The 26,181-nt window shown below is 45.8% G+C and overlaps 1 protein-coding gene across 3 annotated transcripts; it reads right to left on the bottom strand.

Moving 5' to 3' along the window:
* Positions 1-269: 269 nt before the first annotated feature.
* On the bottom strand, positions 270-20,730 carry GOSR2 (golgi SNAP receptor complex member 2). 3 transcript variants are annotated; one of them, XM_059908035.1, is made up of 6 exons: positions 20,627-20,730; positions 11,821-11,885; positions 10,091-10,199; positions 8,952-9,084; positions 6,303-6,443; positions 270-3,124 (listed from the first exon to the last, which is right to left on the bottom strand). In XM_059908035.1, exons 1-6 carry the CDS (start codon positions 20,653-20,655, stop codon positions 2,963-2,965), a joined length of 639 nt encoding a protein of 212 aa, XP_059764018.1. In that variant the 5' UTR covers positions 20,656-20,730; the 3' UTR covers positions 270-2,962. The 3 variants fall into 3 exon arrangements, with proteins under 3 accessions (XP_059764018.1, XP_059764019.1, XP_059764020.1); XM_059908036.1 differs by having other exon boundaries at positions 10,091-10,196; XM_059908037.1 differs by lacking the exon at positions 20,627-20,730 and adding an exon at positions 20,464-20,577.
* Between the last annotated feature and the right edge of the window lie 5,451 nt (positions 20,731-26,181).

The following is a 26,181-nucleotide window of genomic DNA, read 5'->3' as shown; positions in this document are numbered from 1 at the left end:
CAAAAATAAAATACCTAAATAAATTTGGAAAATAAATAAATAAATTTTAAAAAGACACACATCAGAATTACCTTAGAGACTTAAAAAATATTCTAATTCAGAAGGTCTGGGGTAGGCCGGAGGAATCCATAATTTTTAAAAAGTTTCCCAGCTACTGCTGAGGCAGCCAACCCACCCCTGGTCTTGGAACAGTGTTTCAGAATCTCTGGCCTGAGAGAAAAAAAGGGTCATTAGTTATGACGATGAATGTCAAATTCCTTTACAAAATGTAATTTTCTAAATAAAATAAACAGCAACTTTATTCAACTGATGTGTTTCAAAAACAATGAGTGTAAAGCCAAATTTGCAAATCAAACCCATTTAAGTTAATCAGGGCAAAGGACAGGAAAAATCCCAGCAGCGAAGCTTTCTATAAAATCAAGACTCTCCGACTTACTTGGTCGTGGAGTTCGGCTTTTCTTAAGGTGATCACACCTGGAGTACACATCCACGGAATGAAGATATTCCAAGTTCCTTGACAACCCACCTGTCTTAAACCACAATAGGTACACCAAAATCCTGTACAAGGTCGCAGAGGCGGCTCCTGGAGATTCTTGCACCTGATAATTCCCCCCAACTCCACCAGAGGGTGCTCCTTCCCTGGCCTGGGGACCCTGCCCGATACTCTGAGGACTGTGGAGACAAAGTGTGTTTCTCACAGAGCACTGAAAGCCAATGTGTGACAGGGAAGGGCAAGCACACGATGACACGAGGTGCCCCAGGGTCTCCAGACATACTGTGGCTGCTGTTCCTTAGCTCCGGGTGGTGAAGACCCACAAACTGCCCCCTCGATTTTTATTACAAAGTAGGGAGAATGGCTCTGAAGGTGCAGCACGAAGGAAGGCCTTACTTCTGGTTCGTCGAGGCCAACAATCACTAGAAAGGCAAGTGTGGAAACAGACTGGTGTACATTACAAATAGGTGTCACATCAGCCAAAAGAGGGCAGAGGGTGAGGGGAGCTTCTGCCTCCCCAGAGTTCAAGTCCAAATGGCTTAGCTGCTCCTTGTACATCTTCTTCCAAAGCGCACTGTCTGGGGAGATCCTCAGGTGCCCAGGCTCAGAGCCAAGTCTGTGCAGTTTAAAAACCCATTTCATGGACTGCTAAGAGACCTGTGCTGTGTCCCTGGAATGACAGGGGTGCTGCGTATGATGGAAATTTCCAACTGGGCCTCCCCAAAGTCAGAGCTAGGTCTGAAGATGCTTCCACCCCTCTGTCCGTCCATCAGGCCAATGTTTTCACTCTGGCAGGGCCCTCAATCCTTTTATGAAGGGATCAAAGATTCCCCTTTCCTTGGAAACCCAGGGCCCCTGTTTAGCCCAGACAAGTAAGAGCAATAGAGATCCTACCAAAAGTGTGAAATCAGTACCCAGGAAACTCATGTTAAAAATCTGTGACAATTAAGAAACATTTCCCCAAAAGGGATCTATGCCACAGATGTGCCTACAAAGATCAATATTGCTATAGAAACAGGTGGGGGGGGGGGTGGTGGTAAAGAAGGGAGGTGGAAGAGAAAATACACAGAAAAGAGAAAGATGACAGAAGATAGTCCAAATGACAAGAAACAAAGACAGGAAGTAGGTAGGGCAAGACAGTCAAAGGTGGGGTTAATACTGACCAGGTTTACAGTTCCTCTGGGAAACTGTGAGTGTTATTTATGTCTTGCCATACTGAGCCTAGGGCTGGTAGGGCCTGTGACAGATGAAAAAATAGGCTAACCAGGTCTTTCTGGTACTTTCAGTGATTAGTCTCTTTGAACAGACTGGCTTTACAATAAATTCCACAATACGCCGGGTACCGGTACAGCCTTAAACTAGGGTTGGTCCGAGAAGGAAAAAAGTCCTGGTCCCTGAAAACAGAGTCTTACAAGGACATACACACCAGAGACGCCTCTAGGGTGGCATGTGCCCACACTGGCTGGGCAGAATGGAGGCTTGGCTGGCAGTTGCTAATATATTTCAAGGAAGGGAAGAGAGCCAATTATTAATTAGAGATACTAAAACTGGAGATGAGACTTTAAAAGACAAATCACTAACCTTTGCTCACAGCTACTTGATAAGGGGCAAACACCCACCAAAGCCTGGGCACGGGTGCCAGGCTGCAGTCTTAAAAGCCAACCATTAACTACTGGGAAAAAAATCGGTGACTAGGGTCTTCAGTTTCAAGACTGACCACTCCCAGGGAGTTAACACTGGCCTTACTTTAGAAAGGAGAAACACCCAACAACTGTGATGTGGAAAATCTTGCTATCAGCAACAGCGCCAATGCCTCCGTTTCCTCTAGGTAGCTGCTTCCGGGGAAGGATGACAAGTATTAGCAGTCAGTCATTGGCATGTCATTATTTTTTGGAGGGGTGTGGGGGAAGGTGGCTAGTAGCAAGAGCATGTGAACCCACCTACTGTAGTGGGTGCAGGAAAAGAAGGCCTCTTTCCCCTCCTCTCTTTGCTTCTGCTCTAGACTACCTACTAGGAGCCAGAAAGGCCAGTGGATGGCAAAGAGTGGACAGTCCTGTCTGCAAGCTCACCGTGAAAGCCTTCCCGGGTGCACATCAGCTATGAGGACAAAAACCACCAAGGCCATTCTCTTCCTCCCCTCTCCCTGGTCCTCCCTCACCCTTGCATCACTTCCTCCCCCAGTGAGAGTGAGAGTGAGAGTGAGAGTGAGCATGAGAGAGAACAGACACTTCGTTCATTTCCTAAGCACCACGTCTTGGTAGCACGAGTTTCCCCTCCAAGATGTCACAAAAGACAGAGGTTTGAAACTCCCACCAGGTTACAGGTCACAATTACTTCCGAGTGGTCTTCACAGTTAAGATGGGCACACATTTCAGAAGGCAGCCTCTGGGGCTCCCTCTCTCTGTACACTCACACTCACACACACTGCCACGCCGCGGGACCACTGTTCAGCCACAGGGCCTGGCTGGCTCAGGTCAGGTACTGCACCACGAGGAACATGACCACACAGGTGAGCAGCATCCCAGCGATCATGAAGTACTTGTCCTGGAAAGCTCGCTTCTCGATGAGCCGCATCACTGTGTTGGACAAGCCGAGCATGTTGGCGATGTCGAGGATCTTCTTCTGGGTCCCCTGGGACAGACAAGAAGAGGAAGAAAAACAAAGATCAACTCCTTCTGCCAAGGATGGGTGAATGTCATCATGAGATGGGGCTTTACCAACAGACAGTCTCTTGGTCATGCCTAAAGCATACAAGAAGCAGCAGCACCAGACACAGATCACGCTCCTATGGCCAAATGACTTTTGGTCAAGGTTGCAGAGCAAAGCAAGGGGGAAAGGAAAGTCTTCCACAAATGTGCTGGAACAAATGGCTGTATAATGAGTATCACGTGTATGTATCATATACACACACGTACATATATGTCTGTATATAATATATATGTGTTAAAAAAGACCTTTGATTCATATTATACATAAAAATTAATTCGCTCGTAGAATTAAACAAAAACCCTAAAACTATAATAAAGCTTCTAGAAGAAAACAGAAGAATGTCCCCAAACTGGAAACAATCCAGGTGTATATCAACCAGAGGATGGATTAACAATTTATGTTCTGTGCACAATGGGATACTGTTGGGCAATAAAAAGGACCTGATTACACCATGTAACAATATGAATGAGCCTGGAAAACATTCCTGAGAGGAAGAAGTCACACACAAAATCGTAATGTGAATACATTTACATTAAGTTCAATAACAGTCAAAACTAATAAATGGTGAAATAAATTAGAACAGTGGTTGCCTGGGGCGGGGGGAGGGAGCAGGGGTAGACTGACTGGGAAAGGGCACAACAGATCTTTCAGGGGTGGTGAAAACGGCCTCTGCCTTGACAGCAGTGTGAGTTACAAAGACGGATGTATGTATTTGTCAAAATTCAATGATCTGTACAAATAAGATCTGTATACCTCACTGTATGCACATTATACCTCCATAAGAAAAGTTTTAAATTAGAATATTTTATATTGAAAAAAAGGCAACATCAAAAAACTTCTCTCTGCTCCCTGGCTCTAAAATGCTTGCTCTCAGCCTGTGTACTCTGTAGAGTAGAAACCTCAGGGATTCTGCTGAGTACAACGTATGGGTCTGTGTCCACGTTTATAAGAGAGTTTGAAGTGGGCAAGATGGAACCACAGAAACACAACTGGCAGACACCAACCCAAGGACCTAAAACTCCTTATATAAATGTCACCACCCACCACCCAAAACAAAAGGGTATTTTATTCCTAAACCAACAGCCCAAATCACCCAGGCCACCCTTCCTCTCTGCTTTCTAATTTTCATTTTTAAGCACATTCAATTTCGTATGAAGTAACAAATATAAATGAAAGCTGGGCAGACCCCAACTTAACTTACACACATCACCAACTGCATCTGTATGACGGCATCTAACCTAATGTCCTGCATCCATTTTTTAAGTGAACACAGTAATGAGCAACTGAGAGAAGATGCAAGAGAGGTGAGAACAACACAAGGCATCACGGACAGGAGATCAAGACCCACGTTCTGCCCAGACAATGATATACAAGCCTCATGGAGTGAGATCTCTCAGGTCAAACTTTATCTCTGCCAGAGACCAGAGACATGTTTTTCCCATAACAATGATGGTATAAACTAGACTGTCACTATAGATTCCGCTTAGCTCTGAAAGAGCAGATTATTTCATCACGCTATGAAGTTCAAGTACCAAGCTTCGAAAATCACTTGAAAATTAACATAAATTTCAAAAATGTTATTCATTTTCCACCCCAAATTTCACCAAATCAAGGCCCGGCTCCTTCACGCTCCCTCCTATGTTCCTTTCAAATGGTTTGGGCAGAAACTTCCCTGACAGAAGTGGGGTAGGAGGCAGGTGGAGGGAACCAAGAGGCAAAAGACAGGTATAGTAGGTGTGCAGAGGAAACGGAATTAGGAACCTCTCATTCCAGCCCCTGATTGACCACCAGGCTTCCCGGCGCTTCACCTCTGGGGGCAGTGTTGGGGCAGAAGTTGCTTGGACTCCTCAGTGACACCAGACTTCGGGAGGAAGCTGACATGTGCTTTAACAATAAGCTCTGACCCCCAGTGGGTCAACTTGAGTGTGACATGGTGAGTCTCGTCCTAAAAAGGGTTTTACTGTTTTTCTGAGATATGGGAAGGAGGCCAGCAGTTTTCTAAAGAAAGGGAGGATTAACCATCATGTATCAGTTTAGATTACTGCAGGTGGCTGTTCTGAAAGGGGGGCACCCATGGAGCTGTTGGAGACCACGCTCCCAGACCATTTGAAGCGCTGCGGCCATCAGCAAGAGATAAGTGTCACTCGCAGCTCGCCTGACCTTCTCCTGGGTAAAGGTGGCAGGCGCTGCTCAGAAATGTACAGAAGTCCCGTGGAGCTGACAGGCTCAACGCGGTCCAACAAAAACTAAGATAAAGCTCACGCTTCCGAGTGACTGCTTCTCACAGCTCAGTGGCTGGGAGGGCTTCGTTCACAGGGGACCACACCCTGATAACAGACACAGCCCACACCCCATTATCCATCAGGGTTGATACAGGAAAAGGGCTGAGGCTGAAACATCATGACTGACATCAGAGGCTGTGTAATGTTTCTGTAAACCACTCCCAGGGGCTTTGAGTCTCAGCCAATGGGGCAGGGCTTCTAGGAATACCTGTTGCTAAAGAGAGAGTGAAGAGTCACCGGGGATCACCAGCCTGTGCTCTGGAAGGCACCCGCTGCTAGTCAACCAAGGCAGCCCTAAGACCCCCTTCAGTTGCAGCTTCAGTCCCCCTTCAGCCCTAAGACCCCCTTCAGACCTCAGTACAGAGGTCTCGGCTATAAGGCCGTCCACCGGTGGGGGCGGGGGGGGGGGGGCGCCACACAGGAAAACCGAGAGAGAGCGAGAGGCCAAGTACAGCTGCGTCTTCCTTCTTGTGAGAGCGGATTCTGTAACAGAATTTCCCAGTCCATTATTGCTTCCTCTCATAGCAGCAGTCACTTTACATTAAGTTCAGGAAATGGAAAAAGACCTGGATACCAAGAGATGCCACATTATGCTTCATTGCAAACACAAGAAACACCTACTGGCAAAGGGAATTTGGCTCCTTTTGGACTCATAATAATTCAATTCCAACAGAAAGGAACCCAAACTCAAAGGCTCTGTCTCACTATCACAGTATCACAATTTAGGGGTATGCGATCAAAAGGTAAACGCAGGTCCCACACTTTTGGGTAAAGCCAAAACAAAAGGCCTTCTCCCTGTCCCTGAAAAGGGCCCCCACCTTCAAGGTCAGTCTCTGGGCCCTCAGTCCCGCCAGAATACTGTGCCCGCCTCCAATGAGGTCATCCATGCCGTGGTGAATTTTCTGGAGGGAGGAGTTAAACTGCAGTGGTTCATCCATTGGTATGGTGGTGTCAGAGTCCTGTGAAAGAAACGCAGGCACTTGATTACTTTGCTTGTTGGTCAGCTCCTGGGGTCCCACCACATCTGACCGCTCTGCCTCTTGGCCAAGGTCAAGCCAGAAAAACAGCCAGAGGGAATGGTGCGAGAATCAGAGGAACTTAACAGAGAAGAAAAAGCAAAGATCTGGGGTGGCCTCTGTCCACTCAGAGGAAAAGGAATTCTCAGACTTATCACTCTGCAAGTGGGTTCCACCACACAAGTCTTGTTCATCCCTGCCTCCATATCATTCCCCCAGCTTAGGAAAAACTCTATTCTTTTAAGACCTTGCTGGGCTTCTCCTAAAGGCTTTCTCTGACTCCTTGTTAACCTAGCTTATTCCAAATGTTCCTTTACTTGGCTTTCCCTCAGCGCAGTGTTAAAGGTTTGCTTTTGTCCTCCGGCTATTTTATCTACAGCTTATCCCTCCAATTAGACAGACTGGCTAAGGAGAGAAGAGACTGCTTTCTATTAAGGGCCTAACGGTGTTCAGGATGGGTCTATCCACCGGAGCAGGGAAGAAAAGTCTATAAAGAAATGAAGGCAGAAAAAACTAATACTGATCCAGTGCTTTCCACTGTGCATGCTCTTTACCCTAAGCTCACTTAATCCTCACTCTACCCGTACGCAGTAGTTATGATATTATCCCCGTTTTAGATGAAGAAACGGAAACCCAGAGAGGTGGAATGACTTGTTCAAGAGTACGCAGAGCTGGTTAAGACGTCCAGCGGGGCACGAATCCCAGTGCTGGGTGCAGAGCCTGCCCTCTTAACCATCCTGTAGGGAGAAACAGCAAGACCAATCCCAGGGCTCCACTTTTACACAGCAAGTGGGAAGGACACAGAAGCAGGGCACGATCAGCCACAGCACTGTCTTCTCTCCCGCCTCCTGACCATTAGAAACTCTTCTGCCAAGCAGTGCCACTTTTACCACTTTCCATCATCATGAAGAGGTTAATGCACCTTTTCTTGGCTGCTCAAGTTCACAATCATTTTTCATTCAGGTATACGTCCCCCGACCCTGCTAACACGGGAGTTTCTCAGAGGTAGGAGTCATGGTTTTAAATTTAAACACGCTTTACTCTCGGTACCTTAAATAGCAGTCTGCATAAGCTGATGCTCGGTGGGTCAAGACTCCAGTGTTTGAATCAATTAGAGACTTCTTTTCATTTATTTGACAAATATTTATTGAATGCCTTTTATATACAAATCCTTCTTACCCTCCCATCTGAAAAGGTACAGCTGATGGGCTGTTATCTCTCAGAAAAATGTATTATACCTCCCGATCGTAGACAGACCAGGAAGAAGTTCATTCGGTCAGTTTTTATTAAGGGCCCACTGTACGCACAGCATCACACTAGGCTGGTAAGAAACAAAATAACTCTGAGCCATCATCCATGGCCTAAAAAGGCTGGAATAACCAATGCCACAGCTAGCAAAAGCCCATACACCACCTTTTCGTGTGTCGTACAGTTCTCTACTCTTTTGAAAGGCGGCTCTGCTTACCATTATACCACCAACACATGTTCATTGAACTTCTGAAGTGTTAAGCACAGTTACCTGACTGCTTGCGCTAGAGAAACCAAACTACATAGGCACATTCTGAAGCACCTGGGGACATTACTCCAAGTGTGGACACAGCAAAGAGAGTTAAACATCTGCAAAGTGGGAGCTGATCTGAATTCTGATAGGCTTAGAAAGCTAATACAATCTCTTTAGAAAATGAAACTCTCTGTAAAAACAAACAAAACAAACAACTCTCCCCCCCAACAAGGCCCACCTAATTTGGTGGAATACATTATGCAGGACACGACAAAGGCCAGTATGTTCTACAGCCATGTGTGGGAAATGATCCTCTTGAGACCAAAGGACAGGGACAAGGGTGTTCTAAGAAATCAAACATGCAAACCAACAGGCCACTTTCAAACAGGCTCGAGTCAAGGAATCCCGCTAAAATGAAATATCTGTTAACAAATCCCTCCAAACTGCCGCTCAGACTAGGGGCAAAAACATTTTAATGCATCTGACACTGGAAACACACACACACACACACACACACACACACACACACACACACACACACACCCCACAACCCCCCCACAACGGCTACTGCCTGAAGGCAGCTTTGAAACGCTGCCCTCACTGCAAATAGCCTAAGTTCTAATCATCTGTCTCGATCTGATCAGGAAAACATTTCCACCATGTGAACGTCCACCTCTCTGCATCGGACCAGTCAAACCAGGTAATTTTCACCTCTGCTCGTTCCCTCAATTTAACTGCTTCCTCTTCAGGTTTTTGTGACAGAGAAAGATTCCCTGCTTAGCTCTAGTCTCTGTGGCAACGCACAAAGTCTGCCGTCACTTCCGGTTGCTCTCCTCCTGTCCGATCAGTCTGCTTCAGACATCCCCTAAAAGACCGCCGCTCAGAGCCCTGAGCTGCAGCTCCCACAAGCTGTCGAGTTCCTGCAGATCCCACCCAGGCGCCTGGCTTACATTAGCGGTGAAGGTGCGGGACAGAAGCTCTTCTCGCTGTCTTTCCTGCTGCTCCCTTGCGTATCGCCGATGCTGGAAGTTTTGGAGAGCAGTCTGCAGGTGCTGGACATCATACTTTAACTGGTCGACACGACTAGAATTGACAGAGAGATTAAATTCCAGGAGTCAAGAGCAGCATGATTGGAGGTAGCCAGGCTTTGCCTTCAGGAAAGAAGACATTTCCTTACCTCTCCCTACACCACTCCATGCCATCCACCCCCCTCAAATAATCTGATTTTGATCAATGATGTTGAAAGTAAAGAAAGAGCTTGTGGTTAGAGCAGGGTGGTAGCACATGAGATTCCAGCAGCTTTACTTAAATATCTGCTGGTCTCTGATTCTGGATGCATGACAGGGAACAGGTGACAGGAAGCAGGTTTGATGACCTCTTCCTGACCTTCCAGGGATTATATCGCTCTCCTGGAAGAAGCCCAAGGGCATCTTTGGAGTAAAGCATCAATGAAGTTTCATAAAACTTTTGGGAGCAGGGGTTGGGGTAGAGATGGTGAGGGTGGTTTCACTTTAATTTCATGGGGGTGTATCAAACATTAGATCAGTATTTCATTATAAATACACTGATTGGAGTGATTAAGAGCAAGATATTTCAACCCAAGAATGTAGCGGGAACCAAAGAGCAGAGTGAAACTCCCCGGTAGCATCAGGTTTCAAGTGGCCATGGGTCTGGTCAGAAAAACAGTACCGGGGGCAAAATTTCTAAATGACACCAACGAGAAAAGGAGACATGAGGCTTCTGAGCCACTAACCTGACAGGCTTTTTATTCTTTTTTTTTTTTTTTAATTGAAGTATAGTTGATATACAATATGATATAAGTTACAGGTGTACAATATGGTGATTCACAAGTTTTAAAGGTTATACTCCATTCACAGTTATCATAAAACATTGGCTCTATTCCCTGTGTTGTACAACACAGGCTTTTTATTCCGAGGGGGTATCACTCAAACAGAATTGTGTTCTTTATGGGACTTTATCTTTGCATAGTCTCAGTTTTTCAATGTATAAATGGGATTTTCAGAATATGTGATGGCCTCCCCTGGGAGAAAGGCCTGCCGTGATAGGCCTGGGGTGTCAGAGTACTCACAGTTTGGCATTCTGTCTTTTGTTAGGAGGCTCCTTGCTGGACAAGATCTCCAGACGCTCTAGATGGCTGAATATCTGGTCTATGCTTGCTTGGATTTCGTTTTCTACTACTGCACAAAAGAGAAAAAAGAATAATTACTGGAAAAATAATAAATACAGTCATTTACCTTATCCCTTTCGATAAACAGTCAAAATGACCTCTTTTCCATTTCTAATCGTATACCAATGAGATTGCTGGGAAGGCAAACAAAGTCAAAGAATAATTGCTGGAATAATAATAATAATAGTGAACTTAAATTGGAATAAATCAAACATATCTTTTTTCTATATCAAATGAACTAAAAAATATGTATTTCAAAAGGAGAAAAATGCATACACTAATGATGATGGGGAAAAAATTCAAATTATACTAAGTGACTGTAAACGTTGTTTCAAAAAAAATATATATATATATAGCTGTTAATGCCATAACAATGCCAATTTTTTTAAAAGCTGAAGATAAATCTGTAGAAATAAATTTCCTGCCTTTAGAAAATAAAATGAACATTTAAAGATTGTCCAAATAAATATTTTAAGCAAAATGTAGTATTTTCTGATACAAATTGAGGCCTCTTTTCATTTGAGATTATTTTCAGATATGGGTTATAAATATCTAGTAGAAAGACTGCCAACTGAACTCCCTACAGAACATAATGAGGTTAAAAAAAAAAAAAAAGCGCAAAGGGAAAGATTTAGTATGTGAAACATAGGGAAGAGTTCCCTTAAGAATGGGCAGACTGATGTTGGAGTCCCCAGAATAGACCGAATATCAACAGGAAAGAATCCACAGAGGTAACGATATGATAAATACAGTCATTTACCTTATCCCTTTCAATAAACAGTCAAAATGACCACTTTTCCATTTCTAATCATATACCAATGAGATTGCTGGGAAGGCAAACAAAGTCAACGCACAGAAGCAGCTAAACCGTGTGCAGAAAAAGGCATCCAGATTGCCTCTTGCCCAAAAAAGAAACGATAGCAGAGACAGAAATGTCACCTTCCTAGGGTAGCCCACAGTTAACAAGCACGGCTCAGAACAAGGTAGGGCACAGGACCAAGAGAAGAGGTGCTTTTGTAGCTGCAGAAAGCGGACGTGAGAAAACAGGAGAAACGGGCACGGCGCCAGCCGAGGAGTGAGAGGAGGGGACCGCATCTGCAGTGGGTGGGGGATCAGCAATGCCTGTGTGACCGACTCAGAAAAATGACCTTTTCTTACAACAGAGAAGAAACAAAAACACAGAAAGCAGCACTCTTCTCAAAGGAAATCACGGTGTGGGAACTAAACCAATTAATACTGCTCGTCGTTTCTGATAATCCGCCTAAAAAGCCACAGTTCTCAGCTCAGAAGAAATGGCCAATTCCAGTTAAACATCTCTGAATTTTTATGGACCACATTCCTCTACGGACTAGGTAATGAGATTAAGACAGATGGAGGAAAGGACTTCCATTCCCATAGGGCCATGTCAGGTTGAGTGGAGGGGTAATGGGGGATAAGACTTGTGGGATTCCAAAGGGCACAATCAGGGAAATCAGTGACTTTGCCATAGGGTTTTTCTGTCCACCCTAACAACAGAACTCATTCCACGCTGAATCATTAAGCCCCTGAGGCAGAAACGCAGTCAGGAAACCCAGCCCATTAGCACCGTGTCATCAGAGAAAGGACTCTGGTCTCCATAGTTAATTACTCACAGTGCAGAGACTGCTTGTCGGCTGTCTCCAGGCGTCCCATGTGAGACTGGATCTCGTGGACCTGCCTATCAAAGGAAGAGGGAGGAAATGAGTGAGACAGGAGTAATCAACAGCGCTTCGGTCAGGAAAGACAATTTTTCTAATGCCAACATCTAACTGATTTAAATTGACAGTATTGCTGAACTGTAAAATTTGTATGTGGCACTTCAGGTCACATGTTTTGGCACGGTTTCTAATATTTTAACATTAATATTAATAATAATACTGACAGGCAGCATCTAGTGAGTGCTTACTGCATCTGAGACGTTCTGCAAAGTCAATAACCCTATGAGGAAAGTACTATTATCATCCTCATTTTGTAAATAAGACAACCGAAGCCCAGAAAGGTTATGTAACTTGTTCAAGGTCACACACCAAGTGATAAACCTCGATCTGGACCCAGCCAATCCTACTCTCTGTTCTTTGACCCAATGTGCTGAGCACTGGTCTGTACTAGGGAGAGTCAAAGGGCAAGAGAGATATAATCCTTGTCCTTGAGAAACAGTGTAATTAGGAAGGACAGGCCAGATAGACATGTAAAGTCCCAAGAAGATTTAAGAGAACACGAACACACAGAAGTGTAAACAAAAAGAAAGCTGAGGAGCTATGGGCAGCAGTGCTAAGCAAAGGCAATGAACAGAAGAGTGAGCTGGGGAAAGCTTTGTGGGTGAAGGGAGTTCTCAACATCATTTTGAAGAAGACAGACATGATTCGGTGAAGGAAGATGTGGAGAAAAAGACGTGCAAAAAGGCCTGCAAGGGCTTCCCTGGTGGCGCAGTGGTTGAGAATCTGCCTGCCAATGCAGGGGACACGGGTTCGAGCCCTGGTCTGGGGGGATCCCACATGCCGCGGAGCAACTGGGCCCGTGAGCCACAATTGCTGAGCCTGCGCGTCTGGAGCCTGTGCTCCGCAACAAGAGAGGCCGCGATAGTGAGAGGCCCGCGCACCGCGATGAAGAGTGGCCCCCACTTGCCGCAACTAGAGAAAGCCTTAGCACAGAAACGAAGACCCAACACAGCCATAAATAAATAAATTAATAATAAAAAAAAAAAAAAAAAAAAAGGCCTGCAAGGCACGTCACGTGGGTTACCAGCAGGCTGGCCTGCCTGAGGGTTGGGGTCAGAGGGGAGAAGGGGATGAGGTGATTAGTTGGAGGAAACCATCAGAGGAAGGCCCTGAAAGATACGGATCTCCTGTTTGGTCAACATCTTTCCCTGGCAATACGAGGCGACTGCCATCTCATTTGGAAACGCCAACACTGCACCCAGAACCTCTGGCATGGTCCCGGACATCAGGCCCCAGAGCATCTTTTGGAGGCTCCCTGGGGATTGGGCAAGGTCACCTACCCGCTGAGCCCTTCCGAGCCGTCCTCTGTGATCAGTCCTGGGGATACTGTTTATCCTACCCCAACAACCGCCTCCTGGTGCTTCTGGTCTCCCCACGTGAGAGCCACATGAGAGGGGCCTGTGAGCTCTTCCATCATCACCAACCCTTGAGGGAAAGGTCGGCAACCATCCTCCACCATGAGCACCACAAACTGTGACCCCGAATTTACCAATGCGAGCCAGGAGCCCAAATTTCATTTGAACTTGCCTCTAGTCTTTTCCAGGGTGTCCCCGTGGCCTCTAAACATGACCCATGGCCCCAGAAGCAAGAGCAGCTCTCTAACGACTCTCAGAGCGCTCCTGGGCAAGACCCATGGTCCTGAGAGGCAGCAGGAAATCACTCCTAGAGCCTGCTACTTCAGGAAGGCAGGTCCGGATGCTTCAGAATGGAGGCACGTGGAGATATGGAGGCAGATGTAGAAAGGCAGCTTGAAGAAACCAACATCTGGATCAGGGCCACCGTGAAAACAGCCAGAGAGGACTGGATGGCAATGCTGAGATGGAAAAGAGAACTAGGACTTCCCTGAAGGCCTGGATGTGGGCAGTGAGGTGAATTTCTAACGGCAGTGGGACAAGAACGGACTACAATAAGTGCTGATGGCTCAGCTCGTTATCCATATGGAAAAAAGACACCTCACGTAACAGTACACAGAGATAAACTCAAGATAGTTTAAAGCCTAAATGTAAAAAGTGAGGCTTTAGAACTTTCTGAAGAAAATATAGGCGTGCATATTATGACTTCAGGTTAAAGAAGGATTTCCTAAACAAGACAAAAACCAAAACTACCCCCAAAACACCACAAACCACAAAAGAAAAGACTGATAGATCTGGCTACATTAAAACAAAAACCTTTTTACACCAAAGGCACAATTTACAAAAAAAAAAAGACAGGCAGAGACTGGAAGATACCTGCAGCAGATAACAAGGGAATAGTATTCAGAATGTATAAGGAACTGCTACAAATCAATAGGAAAAGTCAAACAAAGCAATTTTTAAAATGGGCAAAGGGCAACTGACAGAAAAGGAAACCCAAATGGCCAATAAATATATGAAGAGACACTCTTCTAGTAATCAGGAAAATGCAAATTAAAAACAATGACATCATGGTGGTGCAGTGGTTAAGAATCCGCCTGCCAATGCGGGGTACACGGGTTCGAGCCCTGGTCCAGGAAGATCCCACATGCCACAGAGCAACTAAGCCCGTGTGCCACAACTACTGAAGCCCACGCTCTGCAACAAGAGAAGCCACTGCAATGAGAAACCCTCGCACCGCAACGAAGAGTAGCCCTCGCGCAACTAGAGAAAAGCCCGCGCACAGCAACAAAGACCCAACGCCATCAAAAATAAACAAAATAAATATATTTAAAAAAATAATAAATAATGACATCATATTTCTCTCATTAGATTGACAAATATTTTAAATTTTAAGGATGAGGGACTCATGGCAGGCAAAACCATGGTCCCCAAGGGATCCTGGGAAGACTTCCAGGTTCCACCAAAGGACTGCCTTTGGCTCTGTGTTTTGCTCAGTGTTTTTTAAAAATCAACGTTTGAGGGCTTCCCTGGTGGTGCAGTGGTTGAGAGTCTGCCTGCCAATGCAGGGGACGCGGGTTCGGGCCCTGGTCTGGGAGGATCCCACATGCTGTGGAGCAGCTGGGCCCGTGAGCCACAGCTACTGAGCCTGCGCGTCTGGAGCCTGTGCTCCGCAACAAGAGAGGCCACGACAGTGAGAGGCCCGCGCACCGCCATGAAGAGTGGCCCCCGCTCGCCGCAACTAGAGAAAGCCCTCGCACAGAAACGAAGACCCAACACAGCCAAAAATAAATAATAAATAAATAAATATTTTTTAAAAAATCAACGTTTGATTATGAAATTTGCACATGATTCTGTGCTCTAGTGAGTGCTAAGGATATTGTACCACAAAACATATATTAACATTTTTCATTTAGGCTAAAGTAGTAAGATGAATTTGTCAGGGATAAAACACATTTTGTGTAAAACAGATAGCTAGTGGGAAGCAGCCACATAGCACAGGGAGATCAGCTCGGTGCTTTGTGACCACCTAGAGGGGTGGGATAGGGAGGGTGGGAGGCAGACGCAAGAGGGAGGAGATATGGGGATATATATATATATGTATAGCTGATTCACTTTGTTATAAAGCAGAAACTAACACATCACTGTAAAGCAATTATACTCCAATAAAGATGTTTAAAAAAAACCCACACATTTTGACTTGAGGTTAAAAAAAAAAGTCAAATGCACAATATAGAATGGCATTCAACTTTGGGAGCCATCTGCTAAAGGAACACTACCAATTAAAGGTTTCTCCCAATGGAAGATGAACAGGACGGCTGGAAAAGAGTTTAGAAGTCAAGTTATGAAGAGGAATGGTCAAAAGAGCTAGTGATAATGATCCTCTGAGAAAAGAAAAGAAAAAACTAAACTAAAATGGGGCAGCTGGGGCTCTTCAAGTATCTGGAGATGACATACAGAAAAGAGGAGTGGGCTTGTTCTCTGTTGCTGCTCCTTAAGGGAGACCCAGAACCAAAAGGTGCAAATTTCAAGATGACAGATTTCAGCTCAACCCCGGGAAAAATGAGAACAATTACAAACTTTCTCTTCAAGAAGAGGGAAAAAAGAAGAGCTCCAGCATGTTTAAACACAGAGTACATGAACTACCTTGAGTTTTATAAAGGGTCTTCCCGACCAAAGTGAGTTGGAATGGAAGATCTTGCCAGTCACTTTCAATTCTGAAATTCTATGACAGCAGGAGAGATGATGCCCATACCCACAAAACCCTATAACCACTCTTCAGCTGGCTTTCACTGTTTTCTAAGCTACAATGGATAAACTTTAAATTGCAGGGAAACGTTACTGACTTTTTCCATCCAATCTCTATTTGCTTTGAATGAACTGAAAAAGTTAGAGCCAATAAAGCGATACAATCTCTACATGTCATGCCAGAGAGGAAATAAATGCAAAACAACAAAGCAAGCATGAATGGCATGGTGGGAACTGCTGTGCTGAGCGGCAGATCTGTTTTATACTGAACTGGGAATTCGGACACACATTTGAAGCCAATACGGAACAGCTGCTACACAAGCATGACTTGGGGGTGTGGACACTAGAAATCAGAAGTCCTAGCCCTGCCTAGCATGGGGTCCATGGTGGGCTTGGGTGAAGACATAACCAAGCAGAGACCTAGTAGCAAATAAGCAAGGGTCACTGTTGCTGATTAAAAAAAAAAAAAAAAACAGTCTGTAGAAGATCTAGGAAGAACTTTAAAACAGAATTGTTTTTTAAAAGTCCATGGAACTACCCCAGCCCCATCATATACATCCACTTTGCAACCATGCTGCCTCTGACCAACCTGAGCAGGAAACAGGGTTTTGGAGTTAAAAGATCTGAGTTGAAGTTCTAGTGCCACTGTGCAGTAGCTGAGGGACACTGAACAAGTCACTTAATTCCTTGGTGCCTCGGTGTTCTCAACTGTAAAACGGGGTACTGATAATCATAATTATTTAAAGTGTAGATCCAAATGCAATACGAAACTGCTGTGTAACCCATACAGAAGTGTGTTGTTTTTACTTAGCTTTGCTTAAAAGTAGTGGGAACCATCTGGGCATTTTCACTCACCCACTTTGCCTCGACTATATTTAGCCTCTCATCAGAAGGGAAAATCAAAAAAAGGAAAAGCTGGTTTTGAGATAAGGTAGCAGTCTTTAAACCCAGCTGTTCATCAAAATCACCTGGAGAGCCTGTTAAAAATAGAGCTTCTTGTGCTCCAAACCTATTGAATCAGAATCTCTAGTGATAATAAGGTCCAGGGCACTGAATGATCCTGGACAAATATGGGCACCTTTCCAAGCACTGGGATCTCAAAAATAGAAGCCTGGCTATTAGCTCCTCTATAAAGTTCATCCTAACACAGTATTATTTAAGTGCAAAATGTTTAACCTGTTTTTCATCTTTTTTTCTTTTCATTCATTGTTCAGGTAGTTCAGGCGTTTTCAAGATACACACTTTAAAATGTTGATCTAATTTCAATGTACTTTCAGGGACGTGGCAAGAGATAACTACAAATTGGGTTCAAAGTTCCAGTGAAATTAATACATTCAGTTACTGTTGTGTCAATTCAGCTGCAATCATTAATTTCTGCAATTGCAAAAGTTAACTGCTGATGCGCACAGGATTCTGTGTGTTTCCTTTTAAAGACACCCAATCACCAGTATTATGGAGCTGAAAGGAGACTTACAGTTTAATCAGCCCAAAACCTTCATTTTACAGATGAGGAAAACAAGGTGAAGAGATCTAGAACCACAATCCCCAGTCCTGGTTCAGTCCTTGAGGGGAAAGGAGGCAGATCAGAATATACTGCAGCGTGAAACAAGGTAAACTCCCTGAGGGCAGGGCTGTACAGTTAGCACTGGGAATGGTGCCTGACACAGAGCAGGTGCTCAATAAATATTCGCTGAATGAATGAACGACTGCATAGTAGAAGGCCTAGCAGTGGTTGGCCAGATCTCGCCCCTTGTCTGTTTTTGTAATAAAGTTTTATTGGAATACAGTCACATTCATTTGTTTACATATTGTCTTATAGCTGCTTGCCCACTATAATAGCAGAGTTGAACAGCTGCTACAGAGACCGTACTGCCTGTAAGGCCTGAAATATTTACTATCTGGCTCTTGACAGAAAAAGTTGGCGAGCTCTGCTATAGACTCTAAGGGTCTCCAGAGTTTGAGGGTAAATCATTGGAGGCCTGCAGAGGTAAGTAGTTCATCTACACTCCACAAATCTTGTTTGGGACACCGTTGAGTACTGCTCCTCTAAGTTCACATAGAATTGAGCTTCCTAGTCTACTATGTGATCAGCTACCTGCTGCAATGATAACAGGTAGTCTGAGACTCTGTGAACAAAATTATTCTTAAAAATAAACTGGGTCACAGCCTCCTTAGCAACATCCTTTAACCAAATTAACTAACCAGATGAGACTGTACATCACAGATCAACTTCAAAGCACTACTCAGTCCATTGAGCCTTATTATTGTAAAAGATCTGCCCTTTCTTAGTAACATGAGTATAATTTCCTGTTTCATTCCTTTTCCAACTGACTCACAGATCTAGTTTTTAAAGTTCCTTCCTATAATTATTATATGAGAATAGGGCTCCCCAGTGTAAGACCAATTCTGTCATTTCAATACTATTACAAAGTAGGCTCTACATTTTCACCCACCCAAACCAAACACATAATCAATAAACTAAAAAGAAAGAAAAGTAGAAAATGAAAGAGTAACTTAATGAAACATAAATGAAAATGAAACATAAACTTAGAAAATGAAACAATAATTGGATCACCTTCCTCTTATTCTAATGCTCCAAAGTATTGCTTTTGTTGTGAATTCATTAGAGAGGTGGGTCCCCATTTTCTTTCTTTCCAAGGCCCTGGAGGTGTGATTTTAAGTGTTTTCATCAGCACAAAACTACAGCATAAATTTGGAAGTTGTTAGAATAGGATAGATATAGGCATACACTCCAAAAAAATTGAAAACAGAGACTCAAACAGATATTTGTACACCAACGTTCTCAGTAGTATTATTCACAACAGCCAGAAGGTGGAAACAACCCAAGTGTCCATCAATAGATGAATGGATAACGAAACGTGGTGTGTGCGTGTGCGTGTGCGTGTGTGTGTATCCACAAAAGAATATTATTTAGCCATAAAAAGGAACGATGTTCTGATACACGCTATGACATATATGAACCTTGGAAACATTATGCTAAGTGAAATAAGCCAGACACAAAAGGACAAATATATTATTCGACTTATATAAGATATATAGAATCAGCAAATTCAGAAACAGAAAGCAGAACAGGTTACCAGGGACTTGGGGAAGAATGGAGAGGTACTGCTTAATGGGTACATGAGTTTCTGATTGGGATAATGAAAAAGTTCTTGAAATGGATAATGTTGATGGTTACACGACACTGTGAATGTACTTGATGTCACTGAACTGTACACTTAGAAATGATTATAGGGACTTCCCTGGTGGCGTAGTGGTTAAGAATCTGCCTGCCAATGCAGGGGACATGGGTTTGAGCCTTGGTTGGGGAAGATCCCACATGCTGCGGAGCAACTAAGCCCATGTGCCACAACTACTGAGCCTGCGCTCTAGAGCCCCCGAGCCACAACTACTGAGCCCGTGTGCCACAACTACTGAAGCCCGTGCACCTAAAGCCCGAGCTCTGCAACAAAAAGAAGCCACCGCAAGGAGAAGCCCGCACACCACAACGAAGAGTAGCCCCCACTCACCGCAACTAGAGAAAGCCCGCGTGCAGCAATGAGGACCCAATGCAGCCATACATACATACATAAATAAATAAAATATAAAAAAAGAAATGATTATAATTTTAAATGGCAAACTAAATGATACTGGTAACAATTAAAAATTAAATGGTTAACTTTAAAATGGTAAATTTTCATGTTATGCATGTTTGACCACAATAAAAGATAAATCATAAAAGATAAATCATCCCCCCAAATATGATAGGTATGATCTTATTTTCATATTCAATTACACATTTCAGCAAGTTCCAAAAATGCAGGACAATATGAATAAAGGACACTACCAAGGAATTTAAGTTATGAGAAGCTAAACCAAAACTCAATTTCCTTAAAGGTGACCTGTAACCAGATATGAATAGCAAGTACCGTAATAATACTGAATGCTATCTGAGCAATTTCTTTGTATCATAAAAATACGGTCTTTAGTATAAACCAAAATCAGAATAAAAGAAAAAAATCACAGTGTAGAAGCAACAAGTTTTGAGTCAATAAAGACTAGGGACTAACATCATTTAGGAGCTGTGAGCTATTAATTAAACTTTTTCTGACGACCTTATCCCAGTGATGGATCCTTCTAAATTACTTAAGGAGATCCTGTTGGTACTGCTCATTTACCTTCCACCTCATTGTGCCACACGTTAGACCTTTCTTCGTACACGTCCTGACTCTCCAACTAACCAGTAAACTCCTCTGTGCCGGGGCCCTGAGTCCCCACCAGCTCTACCAAATCGGACCGTAGAGTTGGCAGGTGCTGGACAAAGTGCGACTTTCCCTTCACCTAGTCTACCCAGCGGGCAGTCATGGCCTCCAAGATCCCCGGAGGCATTCGGCCCAAAGTCCTCGGGCACCAGGTCGGACCCTCCGGCCGCCGCTACCTGGGCATCCCGTCAAAGACTGAGCACTTCCGAGCTGCTCCCCCCTGCAGCGCCCGGGCGGAAGGACTCGGCCTCCATACTGGCGGACGCCCGAGGCCCCAGGCCGGGGGCAGGCTTCGCCCAGCCTGGCTTTGCCCCAGCCCCTGCCCGACTCGTCCCTCACTTGTGCGTTTGCTGGTACAGCGGCTCCATGTCGCCGGCCCCGCCGGGTCCCGCGTTGGCTTCCACAGAACACGTCCTCACAGCCCCCTTCCGGCTTCCGGCTCCGGCTTCCGGTCGCTGGACCCTCCCTTCCCTGCCGGCTAGGGCTGCCCCAACGCACGCCCTACTGGTGGTGACTGCGAGAAAGGAGACGGGAAACGAGTAGAGGGGCCTGGAGAAGAAGGCTAAGTGTAGTCAGAGCATCTGCCTCAGATGGGGGACGAGGAAGTATAGGTTTTGGCCGGAGGCTGTCTCCAGTATTGAGTCAGGCATTGGTAAGGGCAGTCGCAAGGTACCGACGTGGGGTCCTCAGAGCAAGTTTGGAGGCCAGAGGACAGCAGTTCATCTTTGCGGGAGGAAGTCTGGGAGGATTCCTGCTTGGCTTCGCCTCAAACTGTTTAGTTGTGGGTCTGAAGATTTCGCTCTTCGCTGGAGTCTCTGGTGCAGGCATCTCTTGTCTTGTCCCCCACCCCATTTATCCATCTAATAAACCCAGAGTGAATGAGTGGTTACCATGTATCACATGTGCTGTGGGGGAAACGGGTTCTTCTTGCCCTCAAAGAGGTCTTGGTATAGGAAAGGAAATAAGATGTGTGTACAAATAAACATCTACAAGGTAGAAAGTCTGAAGAGGTTGAGCGAGCTGGAGCCGGCTCCGGTGAGAGATTCAGGAAAGACAATGTAGGAGGTGGCATTTGAGTTAGGACTTGATGGATTTGGACACTTCGGCCTCTCCACGTAGACCTAATCCGTTTCCATCCTCCCAGGCTTATCTACTGTTCCTCCCAAGGGAGGAGATGTTCCTCTTCCTTTGACAAGTTGATGCTTCTATTTTCCTGTATCCTGGATCCCACCCAGTTTTGTGCCCCAAGGGACTGTCCACCCATGTACCTTCTTTCCCTAACATTATTTTCACACTTATTCTAATATTTATTAATGAGTACCTACTATTACCAGGCACAGATACTGGGGGGGGGGGGGGGAGGAATACAAGTAAGACACAGCCCTAGAGAAACAGACTAGAATGATCCCAGCCACTTAAGGAGGACTTAGAAAAAATTTAAAATAGCACTCCAGAGCATGGGACACCCTGAGGCCTGGGACCTGGGCCAGGGACTTTGCTTGCCTAGGTCTTAGGACAATCTTGTGTGGTAGAATAAAGATGGTTTCGTATTCTTTGCTACTGTTCCGATTAAAAGGTGGAGTCTAATTCCATTCTTTTTTAATCTGAGCTGGCCTTAGTGACTTGCTTGAGCAACAGAATGTAGCAAAAGTGAAATTCTAGGATTTCCAAGGCCAAGTCATAAGAAGCCTTGCAGCTTCTACTCAGCCCTCTAAAGGAGCACTCACTCTGGTGATCCTGAGCCACCTTGGAAGAAGTTTGACTACCTTGAAGCCATCATGCTGGAAAGGCCATGTCTATATGTGTTCTAGTCAACATGCCCAGCTGAGCCCACTCTTCCAGCCAAGCACCAGACTTGTAAGTGAAGCCATCTTGTACCCTCAATACTAGTCTATCCGTCAGCTGACTCCCACCAAGTGACCTCTGTAGACTTCACATGGAGCAAAAGAATTGCCCAACTGAGACTGTGCCTGAATCCTGTCCAGGAAATCAAGAGATATAGTGAAGTGGGTGATATTTTAAGCCACTAAATTTTGGGGTAGTTCATTTTGCAGCAATAGATATCTGACCTCAAAAAGCTTATTAGCGAGTTAGGGAGACAAGGTACAGGGATTAGGAAAAGGTAACAGTGCAAGACAATGTACGAATGTGTAATGAGTAGTAAAGACAATTAGTTTCTGTCATAACGTAGGGAAGGAAGGGATCCCTTTCAATTTGGTGATGAAGGAAGGCTTTCCAGAAGAGATGAGATTTCAGCTAAACCTTGAAGTACAAGAAGGATTAAGACGTATGGAGATGCAGGCACAGGGAGTTCTTGGCAAGCAGAGAGAGAAATTTTCAGAAGCTGTAGGTAGTCCCAGGCAGTCTGTGTGGTTCCTCTTGGCTAGAGCAGAGGGTTTCTGCAGTAGAGGAATATACACAAACAGGAAAGATGCTTTGCCTCCACCTTGTGGAACATCTGGAGGGCTTTGAGCCTTGGGTAATGGAATCAAGTTTCCAGTGATTTCAGGAAAATCAATTTGATGACTTATGCCTTCTCCTTTTATCTGAACTTTAAGAGGTGTCCCAAAGTTCTACTGTTCCAGGGCTTGGTAAACTAATCCATATTCCACCTGTTTCTTCCCCTTGTGGTATGATAAACTTCAATACTCTGAAGAGTATTTTTTTTAATTTATTTATTTTTATTTTTGGCTACGTTGGGTCTTCGTTGCTGCACACAGGCTTTCTCTAGTTGTGGCGAGTGGGGGCTACTCCTCGCTGTGGTGCACAGGCCTTTCATTGCGTTGGCCTCTCCTGCTGCGGAACACGGGCTCCAGGCAGGCAGGCTTCAGCAGCCGTGGCACGCGGGCTCAGCAGCTGTGGCTCGCGGGCTCCAGAGCACAGGCTCAGTAGCCGTGGCACACAGGCCCAGCCGCTCCGCGGCACGTGGGATCCTCCCGGACCAGGGCTCGAACCCATGTCCCCCACATTGGCAGGTAGACTCTCAACCACTGCGCCACCAGGGAAGTCCCTGAAGAGTATTTTTGATGTGTCCAATTTGAGGAACTTAATTCTTCTCTCTGAAGCCATTAATCTGTTGTGTCTCTCTGGTCAACTCAATCATATGGAATAGAACAATTCTGTTATCCCTTCTACCAAACCATCCCTGCTCCCTATACTGCCCCTGCCCTGGTGTCTACCCCCTTCCCATTGCACCTTCTGTCCTGTTGCCTCCTAAGCCCCCCGCCCCCATTGTCTATCCCACCTGTGTCAATGCTCGTGCAGCACCTTGCACAATTGGTGCCAGCTCTGAATATGTCCCACTTCCCCTACCAAACCTAAGAGCCTGTTGAGAGGCCCTCATCATTGCTCAACCACTCCCTCCCCTTTCCAATCATTCTCTTCAATGTTGAGCCTTTTGATAGCTCCCTGGTGCCTAAAGAACACAGTAACAAATTCTTATCTTGGCAGACAGAGCTCTCCTTACTGGCCACATCTCTGGCCACTTCCCCCATCCTAACTAGAGTAATTGTAGTTCTTCTCTCAAGGGCCTTTGTGTCCTCTGGCCTTTGCATGCACTGTTCCCTGTGCTTCAAACACCCTTCCCTCTGCCTCAAGCCTGATGAACTCATTCAAGTCTCAGCTCTGCTTTCACCTCCCTTGGGGAGGGCCTCTGACACCTAGGCTGGATCTGAACTCCTCCCCTGTGCTCCTCCGGCACCTGGTGCTCCTTCTCAGCACTTATCACAAGGATCCCAATTCTCTGTCCACCAGCCCAAGGGCAGGAGGTGTGTCTTTCATCCCTGTATCTTCCTAGCATCCAGCTCAGTGACTGGCATAAGGTAGGTGCTTGTTAAATATCTTGTTGCCTTGAAATGGACTCCATTTAATCAACTCACTCTCCTAAGTATTCCACCTGCCTGCCATTTCAGAAGCCCAGAATTATTTGAAAGTTGACTTTTAGACAATTATAAACTGCCTGCATCAGAAGTGCCATTCTTTTTTTTTTACAGAATCTTTTATTTATTGATTGATTGATTGGCTCTGTTGGGTCTTCGTTGCTGCGTGTGGGCTTTCTCTAGTTGCAGAGAGCAGGGGCTACTCTTCGTTGCAGCGCGAGGGCTTCTTATTGCGGTGGCTTCTCTTGTTGCAGAGCACAGGCTCTAGGCGCGCGGGCTTCAGTAGTCGTGGCTTGCGGGCTCAGTAGTTGTGGCTTGCGGGCTATAGAGCGCAGGCTCAGTAGTTGTGGCGCACGGGCTTAGTTGCTCCGCGGCATGTGGGATCTTCCCGGACCAGGGCTCGAACCCGTGTCCCCTGCATTGGCAGGTGGATTCTTAACCACTGAGCCACCAGGGAAGCCCAGAAGTGCCGTTCTTGTTGAAAGCCTTGTCACTTGAAATCAGTGCAGAGTGCTAAACAAAATGCCTCCTCTTTAAGCGACTTCACAACAGTTTCTCGTCCTGTGCGCATAACCACCCGGTCAGAGGCAGGACAGGCATCACCATCCTGGTTTTCTAGACAAGCATCCTGAGCTTCAGAGATTAACTTGCCTGCCTAAACTGACCGTGGGAGAGGGGAACTAGGTCCAGGCTGCAGTCACACACCGCCCTCCAGGTAGCTGCTCTGTCATCCTGCCTTTTTGACTCCGAGGGCCTTGCACAGATAAATAAAACACCTCTGATGGCTTCTGCTTCGGACAGCAACAAAACCCTAGTCACCCCCGCCCCCAAAGCCAGAGAAACATAATCTCACCGCCTCTGGGTTTTCTCCCTAACCCCTTCGATTAAAGCTGAGCAGACAGAAAGGATGACAGTTCTGAATTCAGAGGCTGCAATGAGCTGAGCACAACAAGCATCGGGGGCCCCTTCCAGGACCCACCAGGTGGAGGAGATGTTGCCCCGGGTGCTGGGGGAGGTGGGGAGAGGTCTCCAGGGAAGCCGTCCTCCACAGAGAGTCCATCAGCAAATTGTCTCATGTAGCCATAACAGCCAGGAGCAAGGTCGGGGGAGCAGGGTTTGGTCCGAGGAGAGCCAGTGTATTGTAAACAGGATAAAAGGGGCTGGAAAGCCCCACTTATCACTGACTAATGTGTCCCCAGGTCATCGGGGAGCTGGACCCCCACCAGCAGCCCTGAGGGAGGGAAAGAGAATTCCCGATTAACCCCATCACCTGTGAGCGGAGCCAGGGCAGAGGTCTGCCTTTCCCCCTGCTAAGTGATTTCCATGGTCATTAGGCATTTGTGGGTCTCGGCACAGTTTCTAGGAAGCCCTCTGCCAGATTGGAGAAATGCCTTCGGAGCCCCCCCCAGGGGCCACCTGGAGCAGGGCATATGTGGAGGCATCTGTGGGAAGAGAGGTCGTCTGAGGAAGGCAGAGGTAGCAGGAGGCTGGGGCGGTTGTAGGGGAGAATGGTGCTCTCCTCTTAATTGTAGGGGAGAAGGAGGCTTGGGTGCCAGCACATGGAGCAATGGGTTGGCTTAATTTAGACTTGAGGGACTGACTGAGAGCTCCGTCTCTCTGGGCTCTAATGATCTCATTCATTCCTTACAAACCCCTGTGTGGCAGGTGTCTTAATCTATAGATGAGAAAACTGAGGTCCAGAGAGGTTAAGTGTCCACAGTAAACACTGGGTGAGTGACCAGCTGAGACCTGAACTCAGGCCTTGCTGACTCCCAGTCTGGGCACTGCAGTGTCAGTTGGACCAGATGCACCACATCAGTGTTTAAGTGTGAAGACTTCAAGGGATGCTTAGATCAAGTGAGTTCAGCTTTCCTCTGAATATACTTCACCCCTCCAGGGAGCCTTCCTTGGTCATCTCTGTCTCCTCCTTTCGGGCCCCCATTTTCCTGGACCCCTGAGCATGGGAAAGAAAGAGTTCAGAGTTTGATACAGGGAGCCTGAGTTTGATTTTCCAAC

Source organism: Balaenoptera ricei, chromosome 20, assembly GCF_028023285.1.
Source record: "Balaenoptera ricei isolate mBalRic1 chromosome 20, mBalRic1.hap2, whole genome shotgun sequence".
In the NCBI taxonomy this organism is placed as follows: domain Eukaryota; kingdom Metazoa; phylum Chordata; class Mammalia; order Artiodactyla; family Balaenopteridae; genus Balaenoptera; species Balaenoptera ricei.
The sequence above is the reverse complement of the archived record's forward strand: the minus strand, read 5'-3'. Positions and strand labels throughout refer to the sequence as shown.